Genomic DNA, 20,922 nt, shown 5'->3' on the forward strand with positions numbered 1-20,922 from the left:
TGCGTGCTTATCTAGCATGCTACTCCGTACTCCTTCCTACATAACATGATACTGGTATGGTCGAGGCTCCTTGTCGGGCTTCCCGGAATGGATACTCTTTCCGTGAAGACTTGGCTTTGCCGAACCCACCTCTCAGACGAGGTTATTGCAGTCACATGAGACGATTCCCCGATATTGCCCTACGGGTAAATATACCTGTAAGTACTTATCTATGTATATCAATTTCATACCGACTACTCCGTAGATGCCCTTGAAATAGCTACGATGAGGGGCACCTCGAGTGCCAGATTTGGAGAAAGATGACTCGGTTTTTTTAGGCTTCAAATGCTCGTACATACACTACTCGTACACTGCCAGACTACACCCAATGATCACTAACGGGCCTTAGTATGACTTGAATCTCCACCCATGATGGGATACTCGAACTAGCGTTACTAGCACAGCTAATTTCAACACGCACAAGGCCTAATGATCGACGTTCCCTTGACACGATGTTCCCCTTTTCAACTCGCCATTGGCAAAATGAAGCTAAACGCGAGCACTTGGCTGGAGATACGGAGCACTGCTTCAATCGATTACAGTAGTGTGGGCTAGACAGATCCTTCCACTAGCCAGCTGTATGCCGAGCCTCGCTGTCTCTTTTCTCCTCGCCCAACACACACACACACACACACACGCCTCACCACAGACACTCTCACACACTCACATGCTCTCTTAGCATTTCTCAAAAATCAGTTGTGACCAAGGATATGGTGACACAGGGCGTTATTCCTCCCCGCATCCGAGGAACATCAAGGCTCGGCTTCGATGGCACAAACAGCATTGAACCCTCCATCCCCTGTGTAACCATCTGGCCCCAGAAAACAATGCCGAAAGACCGCCCTTACGCTGCAATAGGCTTAGGCCGCCATGAGGCTGGCAATTGGGATGAATACGTGACATTGGCCAGGAGGCTAAGTGGGCTGGGTACGGAGATTTACTTGGGGGTACATGGACACGAAATACTTGATCCTCCACGCCGGGCTCTTGGTTTTTAGCAATTGCTAGTACCCTGACCTTGGCACCCGATGGTGGCATCTAGCCTCAGGTCTAACTCTGCTAAGAGGATCCGTCTGTTGTCTTGTTCCCCCTTCCAGAGAAGCGGTAATCGAGTGACCGCAGTATACTCACCTTCATGTGACTTGCTAGGGGCAAAATTATGCGCCAGCGCTATCTGTTGATGCTAAGATGAAGGGCGAAAAGAGACGAGTTTGCCATTTGTAGCCCCTTAGTATCGCGAATAGCATGATAGCGGCGTCCAGTAGTTGCCACGCCGTTGTGATCAAATCGACCCAGGCTGCTCTTAATTCCAGTTTTGCCCACTGTTAATGAGGCGGTAATTACCTAGTCAGTGACAGCCCCATCATTCGTACATATGCATATGATCACTGGTGGGGGAGGGATCTCTCTCACAGCTTTTTTTTCCCCCCTCTTGTTCATCATCATAGAAGAATTTGGAAGAAAGTCAATCTCAAGCCCAGCTACCCAGCAGAGCCCAATGTCATGCCCCTTTGGGCAATTGGGCGACAAGTCTAGACTCACCGACGATATTTGAGTTTGAACGGCGGATAAACACCATGCGGACCGTCCTCGCGCCGCACCGCTCAGCCCATGCCAATCTTCGGTGGCAAGAAAATCAAACAAGTTCGGGGGGGAACGGCGTGGCGGCCATCCATAGCTAAGAGCAACGGGCTAGGCTGGCGCTTACATTTGACGGCCGAGCCAATGCCAGGCGTTGGAGTGGCAGGCTAAAAGCTGTTCAGGTTGCTCAGCAAGGCACTTGCAAGCTGGTGATTGAGTTTCCGGGAGTCCCAAGTGGGAGCGGTACATGTTGAATGCGTGTTCGCATGAGGCAAGCTGCAGGTATCTGGGTGATGGCTCATTGCATCCTTCACGAACGGCTATCATCTATCAGTTTGCCCAAAAAATCCCTGACACATTCCGGGCGACTGCATTTGAAAGGTCCCTGTACATGCTTTCAATATTACTCTGAAAGGTTGGTGGCATGGCACATACTACTATGTGCCGGATACAATAATACGTGGTCAGCAGCCATGCTTTTGGATCGCCAAGGGAGCCAATATTTGAACCTTGAGACACACAGACATGGACAAAGATGCCTGTCTCGACGCCCTACTGACATGGAGCCGCGGACCGTCTAATAGCCCGCGGCCATGGAGGATATCTCATTGACTGACTGCCATTGATCCTTCAAGGAACTTATCCTCCGACAAATGCCTGCGTATGACCCTGTTCTCCCCTCCTGTTCCCCAATGATGCATTTCCCAATGGGTGTCCCACGCGGTCTCAAAATAAAAAAAATAATAGAGGGGACAAAACAATAAAGGTCTGCGGCAAAAGTCCGTAAGCCTATACTAAAACGAGGCTCTAGAGCATGGTGCGCCATCGTATGTCATATCTTGATTCAGGACTCGCATGAAATTCTTCGTTTCTTGAGGCCGACTTACTCGTAATTCCGATGCCAAGCCAGGCCAATCCATTCATCACATCTCAAGAAGCCGAATAAGCGGTTGGAGGTATCGCAGCACGTCATCGCGTCCAAGGGAGAGGAGCCGCCAAATCCAATCTCGCCAGAGCATCTTGTTTAGTTGTTTTCCCTTCCATCTCGCATGATACGTAGGAGCGAAACTAGGCTAGCATCGGGACACGCCTGACGTGGTGACTGACCACACAGAGCAAAGAAAAAGAGAAAAGGTGTAGATAAAAAGTGCGGTGAGCGGATTTGTCAAGCCAACGGTTCATGCTCATGACGATGGACAAGACACTAAATCACGGCAGTGAAGATCAGGTGGTAGGGCGGCGGTTTCAGGACATTTCGTTGGCTGAGAGCTCTCTCTCTCTCTCTTTTTTTTTTTACTGCTAGCAGCGAGTACCAGTCTGTACCTCCGAAGTACTAGTAAAGAAAACACTGTGTCGGTGTTGCTTTCTGGGGGACCAGGACAGATTTGGTCATGGGCTTTATTCGATGGGACGTGAGCCCACTCCCCACCGACATGACATTTGTTGGTCTCCAACAAAGAGGCCCGACAGAGCGAAAACAGCGGTATCGTGCCGCTGAGGAGCTTCTATTCTTGTTCGAGATGACGTCGATATCAGCGACTCCAGACGGCTAGCAGATGCCATGTTGCCGTGGGATTTGGGGGTTCAGCACTAAGACCGGAGCTGAAGTTTTTTGTGGGCGGCATCTTCTCCATACCATGTACTCCGTACGACTAGCATGTACGCTCATGGATCCCTTACAGCTCACATCGGTAGGTACGGCTTGCAACAACGGCCGGGGAGAAATAGGAAACATGCTTGGCAGGCGAATGCAAATGCTGTGTAACCACTCTATATTGTTCTCAAGGGCTGTTTCAGCCTTGAAATTTGTCAAAAGCTGGGGGCGAGGGGGGCCAAAGATCGGAAACTCCTTGCCGAACCGGTCAGGGCAGAGCCGTGATATCCAACGTCGTACTGTATGCAAATTTTTTATTCTCCTTGCTTCGTCTCGGAGCGTCAATCCATCTCTGTTTTCGACTTGGGCGACGCAGCCCTTTCAGCTCGGGTTGAGCACTGGTTTTTCATCTGTCGTGCCTAGTCTCCGTCTTAGCGGATGATCTTCTCTGACGGCTTGGCTGATCAAAGGGTCTGGTGGCATGCAAGCCGGCGGAACATCGACGAAATCGCACGCCAGTTTATTACGTACGTGTATCGTACGTGTAGGCGCCTTGAGAAATCATCCCATTTGATTTGATTTGCATTTCTTTACGTTACAGACACTTCACCGTCGGGCTCGTCGGAGAATTACCACATCGATTCCTCTTCCCCAGACTTTTAAGTAGGAAAACAAAGTTAGATATGGAGCACAACGTGGGGTCATTTGCATCTGTCATTGAATTTACGAGCCCATGCACGCGCCCATATGCCTAGGCTCCAAAAGCCCAAGAAGAAAACGAAGAAGAAGGGCAACAAAGAAGGTGTGTGCCTGTGAGATTGCGCCTCAGCCCACCATCCGGAAAGTGGGGGTGAGAGGAGGAATGAGGAACAGACCGGCTTGGACTCTTTTTTGCCGCTGGCCATGATGCCGTTTTGGCCTGGTCGGGCTTTGGGCTTTGGTGGTGATGGCTGACTGACCCCCAACTCTGGAGCCAGCAGACCACCTCCGCCATGTATCGGATCGTATTTCGTGCGTGGCCATGATGATTCCATGCATGCCGTAGCGCTGGCGTGCTCGTGCGCGTTCTCTGCCAACCCCCCAGCGTGCGTGCGGCTGGGATTCGATGATACACAAGACTCCCACACATATTGGGCCGCTATCAAGCCATGTCTCAGTCTCGCTCTCCGCGTCTGTCCGGGGTTCGGCTCTCGTGTGTTGGAGAAGGATGGCGGATGGGAGGCAGATGGGAGGCAGAGAGGAGGCGCCCAGAGAAGGGGAGGGGGGTCCGAATCCTGCATCTGGCAAATCACCGTCGTTACCCACGCCTGCAAGGCAGCGAAGGGCCATTTGCTTCTTCCCCCGCTTTCTTGGGTCGAACGATGTGGTTGCTGGTGATGGGCATTGGTGGGCGATTCTGGTCTGAAACACCACACCAGCAGGCGCATTCTGGTGGCCTGTTGCCCCCGGCTCAGACATACTTGCCGTTCATTGTACAGGCACGATGCTAAACACACAAGTCAGGCTCGAGACTCCGCAGTGGTAGCGTGCTGTAACATTACCTCATCTCGACCCGGAACGCGCATCTTCCTGCGGCGGGCTGTGAGAAAGCATGACCGAGATGCTTCCGTTCCAACCCGGCCAAGCGAAGCATCCTGTTCAAGGGTCCTTTTTTTATTCCCTCTCTTTTTCTCTCCTCCTTCCATAGCCCTGCTCTTCTCTCGTCACGCCTTCTCGCTTGGGGTGTGGATGGCCCGGGATGCCTGCTTGGGCGAGTTCCCGCGCTGGTCCTCGACCAGGGTTCCGGGACGAGGCTTTAGCGAATGAGGTTATGGCTCACTTTTCCTTGTCGGTTCGTGTCGCTTGCTTGGGTGCTGGATCACCGGTTTGAAAAGAGGCAGTTGATAATTTCTCTATTGTACTCCGTAGTCTTTTCTGTTTTGATGGGCCTGTGTCAAGGAGATGCCGACTGCATGCAATTTAGATCGCGAGTCAAGTTGTGCTATCGTACGAGCTCGGTGGCAACGTTGAAAACTGGAGCTGGTAAAATCAACCAACGACATGTCTTGGTATGCGTGTGTGCGACTTTGTAGATCCATTTTCTCCAGATCGCGTCGGCGAGTCTCTTGGACTTGTAGGGTTTGAAAGCAAAAGCACCATCGGGCATGAAGACAACTCAGCACCCTTCACAGTAGAACCACAAAGTTGTTAATTTCAAAAGCCTCATTTTTCAAACTACCTAATTCGATTATCTGGCTCTATCTAGCCGTTTGCGCGCAACGTGATTCATTATCTCCATTCCCATATTCATTCCTTGGCAGCTCCCATGGCTGAACTATTCTGTTGACTCGTACAAAGTTTTACTGTTGATTCTCCTTACGATTCCGATTACGCCTTCGGAAGAGATTTCCCAGCGTTGTAGCCGGCGAATTAGTGGTCTTCTTACCCTCGGAAGCGACACTCTCTACGGGTGGGATCGGCGCGGCTCGCTCAAAGAGGGTGCTGGGGCGAGCATGGGCAGTCGAAGGGCGACGAGCACTGATATCGTACCGCTGGAGAGAGAATCGATGAACATCGTCTAGAAAGGTTTGCGTTTGCTGCGGCATGTGTTCCTCGGATATGCTATCCTCGTATTCGTAGTCTTGGCTGGTGCCAATGTCGCGCCCTCTGATATTGGTCGTGTTCGCATGGCTTCTTCCCTCAACTACTGGCAAGATGGTCGCCTTGTTGCCCTGAGCTCTGTGCAACGCGAAGCTGCTCACGTTCACTGAAGTGTTTGGCTTTCTCTCCATCACTCTTTGAACCGTAGGCTGTGGAGGTGCCCGGTGTTGCTGTGTGCCCCTGACTGGCTGCGGAAGAGCGCGCTGTTGCTGCATGTCCCTATCTCGTCGACGAAGCATTAGAGTAGCTTGGGAAGGATTTGTGAAGACCGGTGCTTCCGGGGACTCCAGGACTTTGGGGGGAAGGACAAACGGCTTTGCTGCCTCCGGATGCTTTTCCAAGAATGCCTTTTCATACGGCCCGATCCCGAAGAATTCGTCTAGGTCGCTCAGAGTAGGAGATGGTTTGCGTCGCTGAGGCTGAGAGGCATTGCTCGCTGAAACTGCATCATACAACTCGTTCATAGAGCGAGAAGGCCTTGGCTCGTGTTTAACTCTCTCTGAGCGCTGAGCCGCGTAGTTTGGTACTTTGACTGGACCAGGCTTGGAGGGAGTTATGATAGTCGAAACAGAGCTGCTTGAGTTAGAGCTGCTTGATAGATTTTGCGGCATTCTAATGATATCCGCATTCTTGTCAGCCTCATAAAGAAGCGATCCAGGTAGAGGCACAAAGCCCGATTCATACGACTTGATTTTCTCATGAAACTTTGGGGGTGCCTCCTTCGTCAAGTTGCTGGGCCTGGGTGTATATTTAAACTGTTGGACGGGATCAAGAGGATTGGGATTCATCTTGGGTCTCTCAGGCATTTCCCGCGAACCTTGCTTTGGCCTCACGATGGAGGACTTCTTAGATAGATTAAGGGGAGCTGGCTGAAGCTCTGGTTCCATGTAGTCGTCGGTATGCCAAATGTCGGCAGATGAGGCTTGGATCTCAGCGCTATGCTTCCTTTCCACTAACTGAACTTGGCGAGCGTCTTCGACGCGGAGGCGGCCTCCTGACTGGCTGAGGATACCCTGCACCATATCTTCTGTAGTTGCTCTCGATCTTTGTTCAGCCGAGATGGGAAAATGTGTCAATGGGGAGCGATCAGACGACAGGGAGTTGAACGAAGCACAGCTGTAGCTAAATGTGATGCCAGGTCGCACGGGGGATGCTTCATCTGGTGTTGTAAGCTGTTCGGGGAGACGGCGAGCTGTCTGGGGAGTCTTGGGAGCATCACCAGCTTCCTTGCTGTTGCCAACATAGACGGCAGTCCTCGCGCTATCATTCGAATAGATGGACGATGTTTCAGAGACATCATCACTGAGCTGGGGGGTCGTATTCTCAATGCTATGGCTATCGTCACGCACGGTTTCGGTGGCTTCCTCAGATATGGGTGAAACAGAAGTGAGCCGCGTGCCTTGTTGACTCATTGGGGAAGGCCATAGATGTCGATCGTCAGAGTACAGGTCTTCATCGTCAGCTTCGCTAGTAGACACGGTTGACACGGTTTGTACGGGCGGCAAATCTGGAGCTTTATCATCCGTCGATATACTGTTGCTCATGTCAGTACGTTATTTCAGCTTGACAGGAATTCAAACTCGTGGACTCAACTCACCAGCTTTGCTTCACGTGTTCTGCAGCGAAATGACCAAGAACTGGGCTTTCTTCGCCCGTCTCCTGCACCACTTCATGGGGCTTTGCCTTGGCCAAAGACTGAGATGCTTTTTCGGAGTCTATGGATACCAGGTGCATCAGAGAGGAAGCAATGCCCTCAAGATTCAAAGACAGCCGAGGGGGTTTAGCAGCCACCGATGTCTTTCCCTTGACAGTCTCCACCGAGTCGGCATCCGAATCGTGTTCCTGGCCAAGCGGCTCTAAATTCACGGGCTTTCTCGCTTCATCGCCAATATTGAGGGAAAACCGGCGTCTGATGGATGCTGGGAGCTTAGGTAGCACGAGAAACTCTTCCCAGCGAGGACCCCAAAGCCAAACTTTCTTAGGTGGAGGAAGCTCGCAAGGTCGCTTCTCCTTTTTGGCATTGGCTTCCTCTACAAGATAGAGCCTTGTGTATTCCATGTTGGAAAGTCGTGGTTGGCACATACTATACTTGACTTCAGGCTTACGCAGCGATTCTTCTTCATGACTAGCAGTGCCATCTTGCCTTCTAACAGGACCGGCCCTGTCTACTGATTGAGTAGAGGGGGCCCGTTGGGTATAGAGGCTCTGTTGGCTGCTTCGAATACTTGCTTCGGGGAAAGATGACGTGCGGAGATAGAAACTGTCTCGAACTTGCCCTTGAGGGACCTTGGGGCGAGTAGGCGGCTTCGCCAGCTTGGTGCTCGGCTTTGCTTTGTTACTAGCAAGAGCTGAGGCAATCTGTGGAAGCTTGGAGCTACTCGATCCATTTGCTTGGATGTCTGGGTGCGAACGCATTCGCTGAAGGAGCTTGAGGCTGGTCCTTGTGATTGTTGACTTCATCGACTCCGGAATGTCAGGTGTGGGGGGAACTGGGGGGATATCATCATCCTCCTTCTTTCTCCTCCTCCTCGTTTGCAGCTGTTTCTTCTTCATCGGCAATAGCTTCTGCTTCGTCTCCAACAGCTTTTGCTTAGTTGGCAATGATTTCTGCCTCGTCGGCAACGACTTCTGCTTCATCAGCAACGGCTTCTTTTTCAGCTTTCTGCCAGGGTCGAAGGTCTTGGCAGCAACCTTTTCTCCTTTGATAACAGTTTCGTCACCGGCATCATACTAAAACTTGCGGCGATTTTTTTGCTTCGGGAGGAGAAGCCCGAGTTGGGCCTTTTCCCGTGAATTAAGATTCAAGTCTTTTGCAAGCGGATGCTGATCAAATGCAGTTCTGGACAGAGTAGAAGTGTGTTTTACTCTCAGCTTTGGTGCAGATGAATCGTCAAAGGCAAACGCTGCTCCGTCGGTCTTAGAAGGAGATACTTCTCGTCCCGGAAGACCTTTTAGTAATGGATTGGGGACAGGGGGGGCCGATGCCACGAATTCTGGAGAAATTGATCTTTCAGACCCAGCTAGGTTTCCCAGCTCGCGAGGGCTCCGAGGAGAGCCTTTGAGGATAGATTTGACCATGACTACTGAATTAGGAGTGAAGGAAGAACGGTGGGACCCTGATCTTCGGCGAGAAGGTTCCTTTTCTGCTAGCTGTAGAACGTTGAAGCAGAGCGACTCGATTGTCTTAAACTCTTCAATGTATTGAGCGAATACTTTGTACGCTGTCTGATACCTTGGTAGGCTGCACCAGATAAACAGCTTCTCCTGGATCATGGCTTGCTGTTTATCGCTCAACGGGTTGTCTCCCAATAGATGATAGAGAACCGTAAAGCGGATGCAGCCGAGGAGAGAGTCGGTGCATGGAACAAGACTAACGTCTTCTGAGTTTTTCAAAAGGTCGTGAGCTGGGAAGAGAGCATTCACAACTGCCATTATCTCCACAGAAGGCTTTCTGGTAAATTTCGCCTGCTTCAACTCTTCAACGACCATCTGAAAGAGAGGTGGAAAGTTAGCCGTGAAATGTGCAGCCTCTGAAAGATACTTACAGATGCTCTGAAGCCCATGTAAAATTGGCCAAACTTGTCCGTAGCCTTTCTATTCAGCTCTTGAATCATTGCCGCTGATCCAAAAGCAGGATGGCCGGGTCTGAAAATTAGAGGTGTCTCAGCGACGAGTCGACGCCGTCGAAGCTCGACAGCGTTGAGATCAGCGAGGCCCTCAAGGACCTTGTCGGGAACTAGGCCCCCATCCTCGGGCTTCTTGAAGACGTTCAAAGTAAGCTCTCTCAGTTTGTTTCTTGGGTTGCAGGAGACATCGGAAGATTGGTGAGAGGAAAGCCTCTTCACATGCAGCCGTAGAGCCTCTCGAAGTTCGACATCATTGTCAAAGCCTCGCTGTCTTCGTTGAACCGTCTGCTCAAATCCAACGTGTTGAGGGCCACATCCCAAGGCCTCCTTGTTGACAAGCTCTTTGAGAGGGTCAAGACCCGTGGTGAGCCACCAGTCCAGGTACTCCTGGGGAGTGAGTGGCATTCCGACGGGTGGTATCAGGAGCTTAACGAATTGTTTTCATCGAGGATTCAGGATAACAAATGAAGATGGAGTTTAGGCATTAATGTAGAAAAGCGGAAGAGAAATGCTGAGCCGAAATGAAAATTATTTACGCAACTGAAAAAAAGAAAACGAGATTGAAATCGTGATGATTGTAGGTGGTTAGGGCAGAGTGCTGCGAGGTGAGGATGGCCAGCTGAAAGCAAAAAATCCCCCCGCCTGTGAGGGTGCCAAGAGTAGGCATGTGTCAGTCTGCAAGGCAAACGCGTTTGGCGGCGGACCGTTCAGATGACGCCCACTTCTGGCTCGACTGTACGTTGGTGTCTGAGTTGGAGGACGGACAGGGCAGATATCAGGCACTTGATATTCCACCATCACGGTCACGGAGAGGGAAGATGGAAGATGCAATTTTGATATATAAGAAGATACATGTCTGCAAACCCAATTGGGTCGTCCTGGAGGCTCTGGCCGGCCATGTCACTTGTATCTATCACCGATCTCAGATCGATGCCAAAGTCCAGATGTCCGATCCAGAGCTGGAGCCTCGAGATCGACTCCATCTTGTCAGCTGGGCAAGTGCCAGCCCTGCAACTGCACGCACAGAGCTTCCCCGTCACGTGTGGGTGTGCATCAAGATGGCGCCCCTCTTTTTTCTTTTTTCTTTTTCTTTGTTTACAAAGGTTGTGGGTTCGGCTGATGACGTGGCTGTTCAGGTACTGAGTGGGAGACTGAGACGCGTGACGAGCCCTGGAAGAATATACGCGGACATGGACACAGCACAGCAGAAGATGTGATAGTGGGATGGTGCTACTTCGTAGATGTAGTGTAGCAGTGTAGCAGTATCCGTAGAGTTGGATTAATCAATATGCTTACAGTATTATGCATGTGGGCGGAATCCCACTAATCAATCGATCAGACACCCATGCCATTTGATGACACGCAAATCTACAGGCCACGCAAGGGATTAAATTGATGCGTAGAATGCAACGCGCCACAAAGCTTAGGCCGGGGGCCACGCACCAATGATATTCCCACTGGGAGGCCGCCGGTGCCAGAGCCAGCAATTCCAGCGACCTGTGGGTGCTAAACCCCCTTTTACGCCAAGAGACGTCAGGGGCATGGCCGCTGAATGCCCGTGTAACACAGCAGAAGACGTCAATATCGGGATTGCCAAGCAATGCTAAGAGACTAAGGTACCAGGTACTCCGTAGTCCATCTACGCTTCCCGAGCGTCCCTCAAACCTCAAAGTCTCTTGTCTGGCCTGTTAATTTCAATCTCCATCTGCCAACGACTCTTCAAGAGACACGATGCTACGCCAAAGCAGCCGCTTGACTCGGCATATCCCCCAGTCCATCCCCAGCAGGCTGGGGCGCAGCAGCGCGCGACTGCTGTGCAGGCCCCGGTTTTCCACTCAGGGAGCTCGACGACACGCCGGTACGTTTCCTGATACTACTCGTACTTGTTTTGTGTTTATATTTGTATTTGTATTTGTATCTGTACTCCCCTCGAAGTCTCTCGTTGATGCTTGGGGGATGTCGGTGGTATTCAGGGCTGCAATTGGTGTCACTTGTTGCTGGAGAATACATGCATTGTGTCGCCGTCACGCGTCTCAAGTCTGTTTGCAATTGCCAATCATGTAACCGAGGATTCCATGGCATTATGTAGTCAAATAGCACAAACTGCAGTGCCCAATATCAATCAACTAACGCCATTGACAGACGAGGGACTTTCACAATCATCTCTTCATAGTCGCCGAGATGCAGCCAAGGAATCTCTACTCGTCAAAATGGGCGAAAGCGCCGCCACCACATTTGCGTCCATCATCGTCCTCGCCTTCGGATTTGCTGCTGCTGGCTATATTTACCACAAGAGCTACAAGATGCTCGTTCTGAAGAAAATGACGCGCGCATTCGAACCAGGTGACCCGGTTCTTGACCTGGCGACAACCGCCAAGGAAGTGCCTCGGACAGTAGCTCCCGAGGATGAGCATTGGGTCCAACGCCCTGAACAAGAGCATGTGGACAGAATCATTGACGGTAGAGAATCTGGTCACTACTATCTCTTTATGGGAGAGAAGGGAACAGGCAAAAGCAGCATGCTCATAGAAGCTATGCGTAAGACTGATGGTGATGGCGTGGCCATGTTTGAAGCTCATGCCGATACTGAGATCGTCAGAATACGCCTGGGAAAATCGCTCGACTATGAATTCCATGAGGACTATATTGGAGGCTACTTCAGCGAGCGAGGCCCACGTGAGACCACTGCTCTGCTTGATATTGAACGAGCCTTGAACAAGCTGGAAAAGGTGGCTATGAAGCTTGTCCAGAAGAGAAAGAAGCCTCTCGTTGTCATTGTGAATCAGCTACATCTTCTAAGGAACAACGAAGAAGGCAGAGATCTGATTGAGCTTTTCCAGCAGCGTGCGGAACAGTGGGCAGCGGCAAACCTGGTCACAATGGTGTTCAATACTGACGATTACTGGGTGTACGAGCGTCTGAAGCTCCTAGCCACCCGCATGGAAGTTCTTGCTGTTACTGATTTACCCAAGTCACAAGCCATCAACGCCCTGAGGAAATACCGCATGCGATATTTCAAGGAGATTCCTAACCACCAAGAGCTCGAAGATGTATACGATCGCATCGGTGGCCGCTTGAGCTTTTTGAACCGCGTGGCAAAGAGCAAGGATATGATTCGCACATGCGATCAGATTAAAGAGACTGAGAAGAAGTGGTTTCTCAACCAGTGCTGGATCCTTGGCTCAGAGATGGACGACGACGTGATGGATCAGCAGAAATGGGCGGTACGTCTTCTATCATTGCATCCCAGCACTGAGCTTCACGTAGAATCCCTGTCCAGCTAACAATTTCATTTCCATCATCTAGGCGGCTGCCATGGTTCTTGCTCTGGCACTTGTTGACAAGGAAGAAGAGATGGCCAAAACGTATGATCCAGTCGTGGGTCACCTTTTGCCGACATTCCCTTTCCATATAGCCCAGGAGCTCATGACTCGAGCCGACTTCATCCGAGATCTCGATAGTCTGAACCTCTTTACTGTGACCAGTCAAGCAGACGTTCGTGCGAGCAGCGTTCCGATGCACCTCGCGTTCAAGGAGATATGCGCCGAGCCTCGGTTCCGGAAGCACCTGGAAGACACGATTCAAAGAATCTCTGATATTGAGAGCTTGGGCCGTACCCGAGAGCTCGTTGCCAAGGATCTGGTCCTTGGTGGTGAATATGACATCCAGACGAGCCGAAAGGGCATCACAGTCAAGCTTAAGCAGCCCGAAGAAAACGACGACTAGTCAGAACGGCATCGATGACTAACTCATACACAAAATAATTGGCTCGAATAGAGGCAACATTGATGAGAAATGCATTCGACGACAGTTCGAATACAGCAAAGGCGACGATAATTGATGAAACGGGCCCAGGAGTTCGTTGCATTTACGCAAGATGGCCATCCAACGGCAGGCAATTTCCTTGAGTTTGAAACACACAGAGAGACGGTCGACCTGCCTTGATGGTATGGTCAGAGCTGGGAGACTCTGCAACCCTCTATTTCATTTGTCACCTGGAAATTCATTGTACCATATTTGACGTTACCGTTCTATTCAGTTGATTGTATTACCTATAGTTTTAGATAATACCCATTCAATATTTCATACTTGTTCATACCCCTATGACATTCACGCTCCCCCACTTAGCAGGCGATGTATTATTACATACCTAGTAGTACTTGTTTGTGCTTCACACCCAACGGAGAGAAGAGAAGCGACGACGTTTGGCGTTCATTTCGGGTATAATTTAAAAGTAAAAACTCCATGAATGTATTGATATGCTTCAACGGAATAATGCGTTTGCAATTGCTCGACTGAGTGCGTGTTTCTCATTTCCCGTATCCAATTTCCGGTGTGATCTAGGGTAGTTACAGGGTAGGGCTGTTTGAATTTATCATCACCCCACTGTAATTTGGCTGGTCAGCACACTATCAGCTGGGACCTGAATGCTCCCAACGCGAAAGGCACGCGCTCGTGTACCAACTGTTAGGCTGCCTCACCGACAAGGCACAAACATCGCGGTTGGGCCAAGGCCAGTCACATCCCTCGAAAATCCAAGTCCCATAATATTTTCGGAGTCTCAAGTCAAGACGGCAGAGCAAAGGGAAAGCCAGCGAAGCTTCATTTCCTCGCCACTCGCTGCTGCTCTCATGCCTGCCAACGCCAAATGGCCCGATTTCCAGCTGGCTTCGAAATTGCGCTATTTCATGGGCTCAAGTGCACCTGAATCGACTCAATCGGAAACGACTTCTTCCCAGCTCGACCAAGCAAAACGCGAGGAACTCGAATCTGCCCACGAGGTCGACCAAGACCTGGGAGGCGAGACACACACTGCCACAATGGCCGAGCTCGATAATGATCCTGTTCAGGGGATGGAGGATGTTGACGATTACCAAGAGGAAGGCGATACTGCCGACGTCGATGTCGACTTTGGCGATCTCGAAATGTTTGACAGCAACGCGTCACAGCTCCCGTTTTCGTCGCAGGCACCCCAATCCTTGAAGTACGAAGAGCCTGAGCTTCCTACATCCAGTGGGAGCGCGAAACGCGACAAATCAAGCAAAAAGAAGAGCAGGGCGGCTGATTTTGCTGTCGATGACGAACCGCCCAGTTCAGCCACGTCGAAGCGCAAGAAGTCGAAGAAAAAGTCTTTGCAGCATTCCGAAATCGCCGAGGATCAGCCCACCGACACAAATCTAAATACGACAAGCGCCCCCCCTGCCGCTGAAGATGAGCGAGAACCTGAGGCGCTTGAGGATGCTACCACCGAGATGGATGCATTGGATTTGGCGCCCGTCCAAGTAGCCCAAAAGCTGAAGAAGAAGAAACGGAAGCCGTCTGACTCTGTGGATGGCAAGCGAAACAAGAAGAGGAAGGGCGTTGACGACGACGACGCAACTGTTCAGCAGACACAAGACGAGACCAGCTTTCTACATTTGGATAAGAATGCTGCCAGCCCACAACTCGGCACGGCAATTGAGGATGATGTTGCTAATGCCGATGAACAAACCTCGCCTAGCCTTGCTCGTGCCCGCCGTCGCAGCCAGACGGGAGAGGAAACTCGCTCAAGGGAGAATAGTGTGCCTTTCCGAGCTCAAGTTGCCCCTATGGCTCCCATGGCAATTGATACGCTTCCGCAAGAAGAAGTATCAAATAACCAGCAAGAAATATCTGGTGACCACGTAGATGATCGCGATGATGAGGAAATGCTCAATATTGCGCGAGCGGTATGGAGGGAGCACAAGAGTAGCCAAAATGAAACAGGCAAAGGAGCAAACGAAGCAGCCCTTGATCAGAATGCAACTGGCGTCAACGGCTCTGGAGACTCTGCTCAAGTGGAGGAGCAGCCAAATGAAACCCCAGCACGACGGCGATCTACGAGAACAAAAGCAAAGCCTGTGTTGCTTGTGCAGGAGACCAAAGCAGAGACGCCTGCCAAGAGGAATCGTCAAGCACTTGGAGAGCTGCCGTCCCCCTCCGCCAACACACCAAAGCCAAAAGTACGATCTAAGCGTGCCTCAAAGAAGAAGACAGAACAACCATTGCAACCCTTGGAAGAGGATGCTGAAAATGCAGAATATGAAGAGCCATTAGCGAGGACAGCCGACCCGGGAAATTACACGCAGGGACGATTCACACAAGCCGAATTCGATGGCATTAGCCGGGTTATTGAACAATTCCGAGATGAATATGGAATGACACAAGCTGAAGTCAATCAGGTAAGGCCCAGTTGCACCGTGCCCACCATGTTCAATCTTTCAATTGCCGGCTAGAATCAAACCACTTACCCTATATTGCAATATAGATAATCCAAGCACCTGGAGGTACAACAGCCGGTGATGCTCATGCACGCCTCTGGTATCGCCTCTTTGAAGTGTGCCCTGACCGTAAGAGACAAAAGGTCATCAACGTCGCACGCAAAAAATACCATAATTTTGTTGCACGGGGAACATGGACACCGGAACAGGATGAGGAGCTCTCTCAACTCATTGCCGTGCATGGTAATAAATGGTCCGAAATTGCTAGCCTCATCAACCGCCACCCTGAAGATGTTCGAGACCGGTTTCGCAATTACATTGTGTGCGGCCCGAACCAGCGTAAAGATGTATGGGACGAAGAAGAAGAGCAGCTGCTGGTACAAGTTGTCGAGGAGGCAATGGAAGTTATTGAAGAAATACGAAAAGAGGACCCGACCAGGCCCATCTATCAGAAAAACGTTGAGGACATTATCGACTGGCAAGACATCAGCAAGAGTATGGGGAGGAAGCGGAGTCGGCTTCAGTGCATCACAAAGTGGAAGGCCATGCAGAACCGTCTTTCTGGAAAAAAGAAGGACAAGAAAGCCCCTCCTGCCCAGACCTCTGAGAAGAAAAAGCGAACGGAACCGGCTGAGATGCCTATTTCGCACGAGGATATTTCCTCCTTGCTTGATTCGGCTCGCCAACAGCTCGCAAGTATGCGCGAGGAGGAGCAGTACCGCTTGGTTTTGGCTCTCCAACAAGCCTCTGTGCTGTCAGATGCTGAAATTCCCTGGGCAAAACTCCTTGACAAGAAGTTCCGAGGCCAATGGACCCTTGACACACAGGTATTACTCTGGGACCGTCTGAAACAGACAGTCCCAGACTGGGAAGCTATGACAGTCCTAGACATTGCCCAGTACATTATCAACGAGTACAACCGAACGGGAGGCCTACCCGAAATCAATGGCAGTGGCTACGATGACGATGAGCGAGAAAAAGACATTCTCCAGCAGCTTCGTTTCCGCAGCAGGCCGGCACCACCGCCGAAAAGCGCCGAGTTCGTCGAGGATTCTGGTGCAGAAGAGACTAGAGAGGACGGACAAGCAGATGCAAACGACAAGGCTGATTTTACGATTGATCCAGCATTGATGGAAGCGCCACCGCCTTCACCCCCGAAGGCTACCCCCAAACCAAAGAAGAAGACAGCGGCCAAGAAGAAGTCGAAAAAGGCGTCTCTTAGCAGCCAGGACCCCATTGAGGACACTGGACCGACTGCACCACTACCCGCTGTTGATGAAGGAGAAGAGTCAAACCTCGAAGAGGCGCAAATTCCCAAGCCAAAGACACCCGGTAAATTCCGGTCGCCGAATGGCAAAAAAGAAGAAAGCGGCGTTGCTGCTCTACAGGCAGACCCCTACTCAGACAGTGACATGGACGACATGGAAGATCTTCCAGCTAAGATTCTGGCATAAAGCATGCCCATGTTGACTCTATTAATAATTGCGTAAAACTGAAGATTTCACGGGTCGGAGGGTTTTCGGGGTTCGGTTTGAAATTCAGCATTTGTTATGCCTGAGGGTTGGTATTTATGGACGATAATTGTGGCTGGATGATGAGTCTGTTCGAGTTTGATGAACGTGTACATGCAACAAAGAATTGGCTCGATTTACTGGTATTTCTTTTCATCGCCTTGTCTGTAGAAAATCAAGAGAATCAGAGAGTTAGGATGTCCAACTGCTCGAATTTGAGTAGGTTGCTTAGTGCAAATGACATATGCTCAGACGCAAATGTACACGTATGTGAGCTTGGCTGCGTGATTTTGATGCCGGATTTGTTGATATTCCCGGGTCGCTGTAAAGAATGCCGAAGCTCTAGCGAGGGCCGAGATGGTGATGGCTGTTACAATTCACTGAAATAATCTGGTATTTAATAGTGAAAGCCGAAATCGGTAGAGTAATATCAGCATAGAAGTCGAAGACGAAATCAGACGACGATGCAACAAATCGAATTGATACGCGTTCTTGTGAATTAACCGCTGATACGTTGCAGCATGTGGGTGCATTCTCGGGTCTTAGCTGAGATTGAGCCATTCAACCCCCCCTCAGTTGGCCTCTCTCAGCTTGTGGCCTAGAAACTGAAACCTCACCAAGCCTAGGCTCAAGGGTCTGACATCTGCATCTTCCCCCTGATTTATTGATTTCATTGCTGCTGGACGTGTATAGTGGCTTTTCTCATAATATGCTCCACCGCAGTCGATGACTATGGAGGAACCACAAAGACAGAGAGTCGCCGTCGTTGGTCTCGGTATGTCTTTTACCTATGCAATCTTTCGTTAGCACGAATAGTTTGTCCGATATGGATCCCCCGACTTCATCGGCCCTACTTGGCATGCAAGAGATGCGAGGGAGGCTAACCGCTGGACAGGGGCTATGGGGATCGTCGCGGTCAAGAACTTGCTGGAAGAAGGCTTTGACGTAGTGGGATTTGAACGCAGCAGCTATGTCGGTGGCTTGTGGCACTTTACCGAAGACGAAGACACGCTGAGCATCATAGAATGTGAGTGGCAATGGCCCTGAGATGTCGGCTCTGATATACAGGCTGGATTTGCGCTTGCGTTAATCCTCTCCTTTGTCATTGCACGATAACGTGCTTGTCTCTTGTTCTAATTATTCAATTTTCCATCTAAGCAACCACGGTGAACGTGTCAACTGATAGAGTGAGTCTTAACCAACATTTGCCGAATGAAACCATGCTCTCTTGCTGACCTAGTTCCAAATAGGCATCCTTTACCGATTTTCCTTTTCCCGTTGGTAAGCATTGATCTCCAACTTTCGTTTATGATTACACGTTAAGTTGATAGCTGATATTGACGACACCGTGATAAGGAACCTCGACATTTTGTACTGCTAAAGAGGTAGAGAATTATTTGGAGGCCTATGTGGAACACTTCGACCTCAGACCCCATTTCTGCCTCTCCACGAGCGTCAGATCGATATCTAGAGAACGCAATGACGGAAGATGGAGACTTGAATTTGAAAGACGACCGAGCGAGTGGTTTGATAAGGTTGTCATAGCCACAGGTCCCCATATCAGACCCATGATGCCCGTTCTTGAAGGTGCCGATGTATTTACCGGTCGATTAATCCACTCCAAGGGATTTAAAAAGTGAGTTCACCAAGGTTGACAAAAATGTGATTGGATAAACCCAGAGGATCTAATATAATCCAGACCCGAAACTTTTGCCGGGCAAAGAGTTGTCATCATTGGGCTTGGAAACACGGGAAGCGACGTGGCAGACGCGCTTGTTGGCCATGCATCAAATATTTCAATATCGCATCACCATGGCGCCATTGTTGTACGAGAACCTCTTCTTACGTCGCATCATCCCTTTTGAGAAGCACTGCATATGAGCCATATAGAAGCTGACTGACTCTTGAAAGATGCCTCGCCTCCTCGACGGGGTGTCGGCCACAAGCCGTCTATCCTATAGGTTCATCAAGCTGCAGGGAATCCTCAACAGATTGCTACCCAAGTTTGCAGAGAGGCTATATAACAAGACGGCTCGACAAATCATGACGGATGCATTTGGAGTGGTCGATCCGGCTTGGCGGCTTGACCCAGCTCTCTCGGTTCTGGTGGCCAATCCGGTGATTTCTGACACGCTCATTGCCAACCTTCTATCCAAGGCTGTGCTGTCGATTGAGGGAATTCGAAAATTTGTCGGAGGTCGACAGATAGAGCTTACCTCTGGCGAGGTCATTGAGGCTGACGCAGTCATCTGCTGTACGGGATACAAGAATGACTTCAGCCTGCTAGAAAAAGAGTATGATCCGTCTTCGACGCCCTCACCTAGCTGGTTACATGCTCCTGGGTCGAAGAACCGACCATATCCTCGGCTTTACCAAAACATCTTCTCTATGGATGCACCCGATTCATTGGCCTTCATGGGTTGTGTTTGGTTTGTTACCGGCGCGTTTTGTCTTGCAGATATCGCCAGCATGTGTATCGCACAAGTCTGGTCTGGAAAAGCGTCGCTCCCGCCACGATCGACGATGCAGCACTGGGTAGATACACAAGAGAAGAGGATATGCACTCTCGCACAGAGAGGAGCTGTGATCCCCACGGCAGTGCCTCCAAGTGCATGGCTATCTTGGGCAGATAGAACAGCGGGAATGGGAGTGGAAGAACATGTGGGCTGGAGTTGGAAGGGATGGCTCTTCTGGTGGCGGGAGAGGAAGCTTTGGAAGATGGTCATGGATGGTCCGTTCACCTCGGCCTTTTGGAGGTTGTTTCCTGGGAGGAGAAAGCACTGGGACGGTGCTAGGGCAGAGATTTTGAGGTTGAACAAGGAGGTTGAAGAGAGCAGAGAAAAAGCGAGGCTGTTGGCGATCAAAGCGAAAGCGGCTTAATGCAGTAGATGGTGTATTTCTTCTATAGTTACAAGGTAGTTACTTAGGTAGTTTCGCAAGCACTCAACTCTTTGAAACGTCATCGATGCTTCTTTCACGATGCGCAGTTTTCGCCTACTTCGCCGCATTTGGTAGTTTCGAGGATGCAAACAGGGGGGTGTTTCCTCTTTGTTGACGATTCATGCGTCGAATACATGTATTGTTGCATCGCTGCCTGCTTGTGCCCAGTGCATGTGATGCCTGGTGCGTTTTTACCGAAGACCCAGGCATAGGACTTTAATTGCAGTTTATAGCTCTTCTGGACTCAATAAGCTGCCGATTTAACTCGATAGGTGTGTAGCAACTCTCCACAAGTCATCATCCCGCCTAGCGATCTGCCAGCGCTTGCCATGGCCTTCGGGCGCCGAAAAAAAGAACCCCGAATTAATGGTGGACAGAAGCTACCTATCGGCATAGAGTTTTGTGTAAGCTGAGAGCTGTGGGGGAGGCAGCCTTCCGATACCCCTGCGCCTAATTATAGCCGCCTACGAGAAAAGCGAAAATCTACTAGCTGGCATCATCAAATCGCTTCTCTGCTGGTCCATGCCCGAAATCCTGGAGAAATCCTGGCAAACAATCGCTCCGGAAAGTCGGCATGAATGACTAGCTATCTGGGCGTCTTTGTTTGTCATCGGTCAATGCTTCTACAAGGTCTTCGGATTTGCGACTTGGTCACCTTTCGCTCCATGATTCATAGTCTTTTGAGCAACACCCTCAACCGAGTCCTAGCGCCAACAAACTGAAGCACGAGTATATATATCGAGACAGGAGAC

The 20,922-nt window shown here is 50.5% G+C and overlaps 4 protein-coding genes across 4 annotated transcripts; 3 read left to right on the plus strand and 1 right to left on the minus strand.

Moving 5' to 3' along the window:
* Positions 1–5,553: 5,553 nt before the first annotated feature.
* On the minus strand, positions 5,554–9,885 carry TRIVIDRAFT_63814 (uncharacterized protein; the record flags this gene model as incomplete). Its single annotated transcript, XM_014102503.1, has 4 exons — positions 5,554–7,387; positions 7,452–8,584; positions 8,720–9,343; positions 9,400–9,885. 4 exons carry the CDS (start codon positions 9,883–9,885, stop codon positions 5,554–5,556), a joined length of 4,077 nt encoding a protein of 1,358 aa, XP_013957978.1.
* Positions 9,886–11,690: 1,805 nt separating this feature from the next.
* Positions 11,691–13,206, plus strand: TRIVIDRAFT_55793 (uncharacterized protein; the record flags this gene model as incomplete). Its single annotated transcript, XM_014102504.1, has 2 exons — positions 11,691–12,704; positions 12,787–13,206. 2 exons carry the CDS (start codon positions 11,691–11,693, stop codon positions 13,204–13,206), a joined length of 1,434 nt encoding a protein of 477 aa, XP_013957979.1.
* A 701-nt stretch (positions 13,207–13,907) lies between these two features.
* TRIVIDRAFT_200109 (uncharacterized protein) lies at positions 13,908–17,173 on the plus strand (the record flags this gene model as incomplete). Its single annotated transcript, XM_014102505.1, has 2 exons — positions 13,908–15,680; positions 15,767–17,173. 2 exons carry the CDS (start codon positions 13,908–13,910, stop codon positions 17,171–17,173), a joined length of 3,180 nt encoding a protein of 1,059 aa, XP_013957980.1.
* Positions 17,174–17,962: 789 nt separating this feature from the next.
* Positions 17,963–20,183, plus strand: TRIVIDRAFT_79786 (uncharacterized protein; the record flags this gene model as incomplete). The annotated part of the gene is made up of 7 exons (XM_014102506.1): positions 17,963–18,005; positions 18,126–18,257; positions 18,389–18,417; positions 18,481–18,511; positions 18,587–18,866; positions 18,930–19,056; positions 19,142–20,183. 7 exons carry the CDS (start codon positions 17,963–17,965, stop codon positions 20,108–20,110), a joined length of 1,611 nt encoding a protein of 536 aa, XP_013957981.1.
* Between the last annotated feature and the right edge of the window lie 739 nt (positions 20,184–20,922).

This window comes from Trichoderma virens (genome assembly GCF_000170995.1).
Source record: "Trichoderma virens Gv29-8 chromosome Unknown TRIVIscaffold_5, whole genome shotgun sequence".
NCBI classification, from domain to species: Eukaryota; Fungi; Ascomycota; class Sordariomycetes; order Hypocreales; family Hypocreaceae; genus Trichoderma; species Trichoderma virens.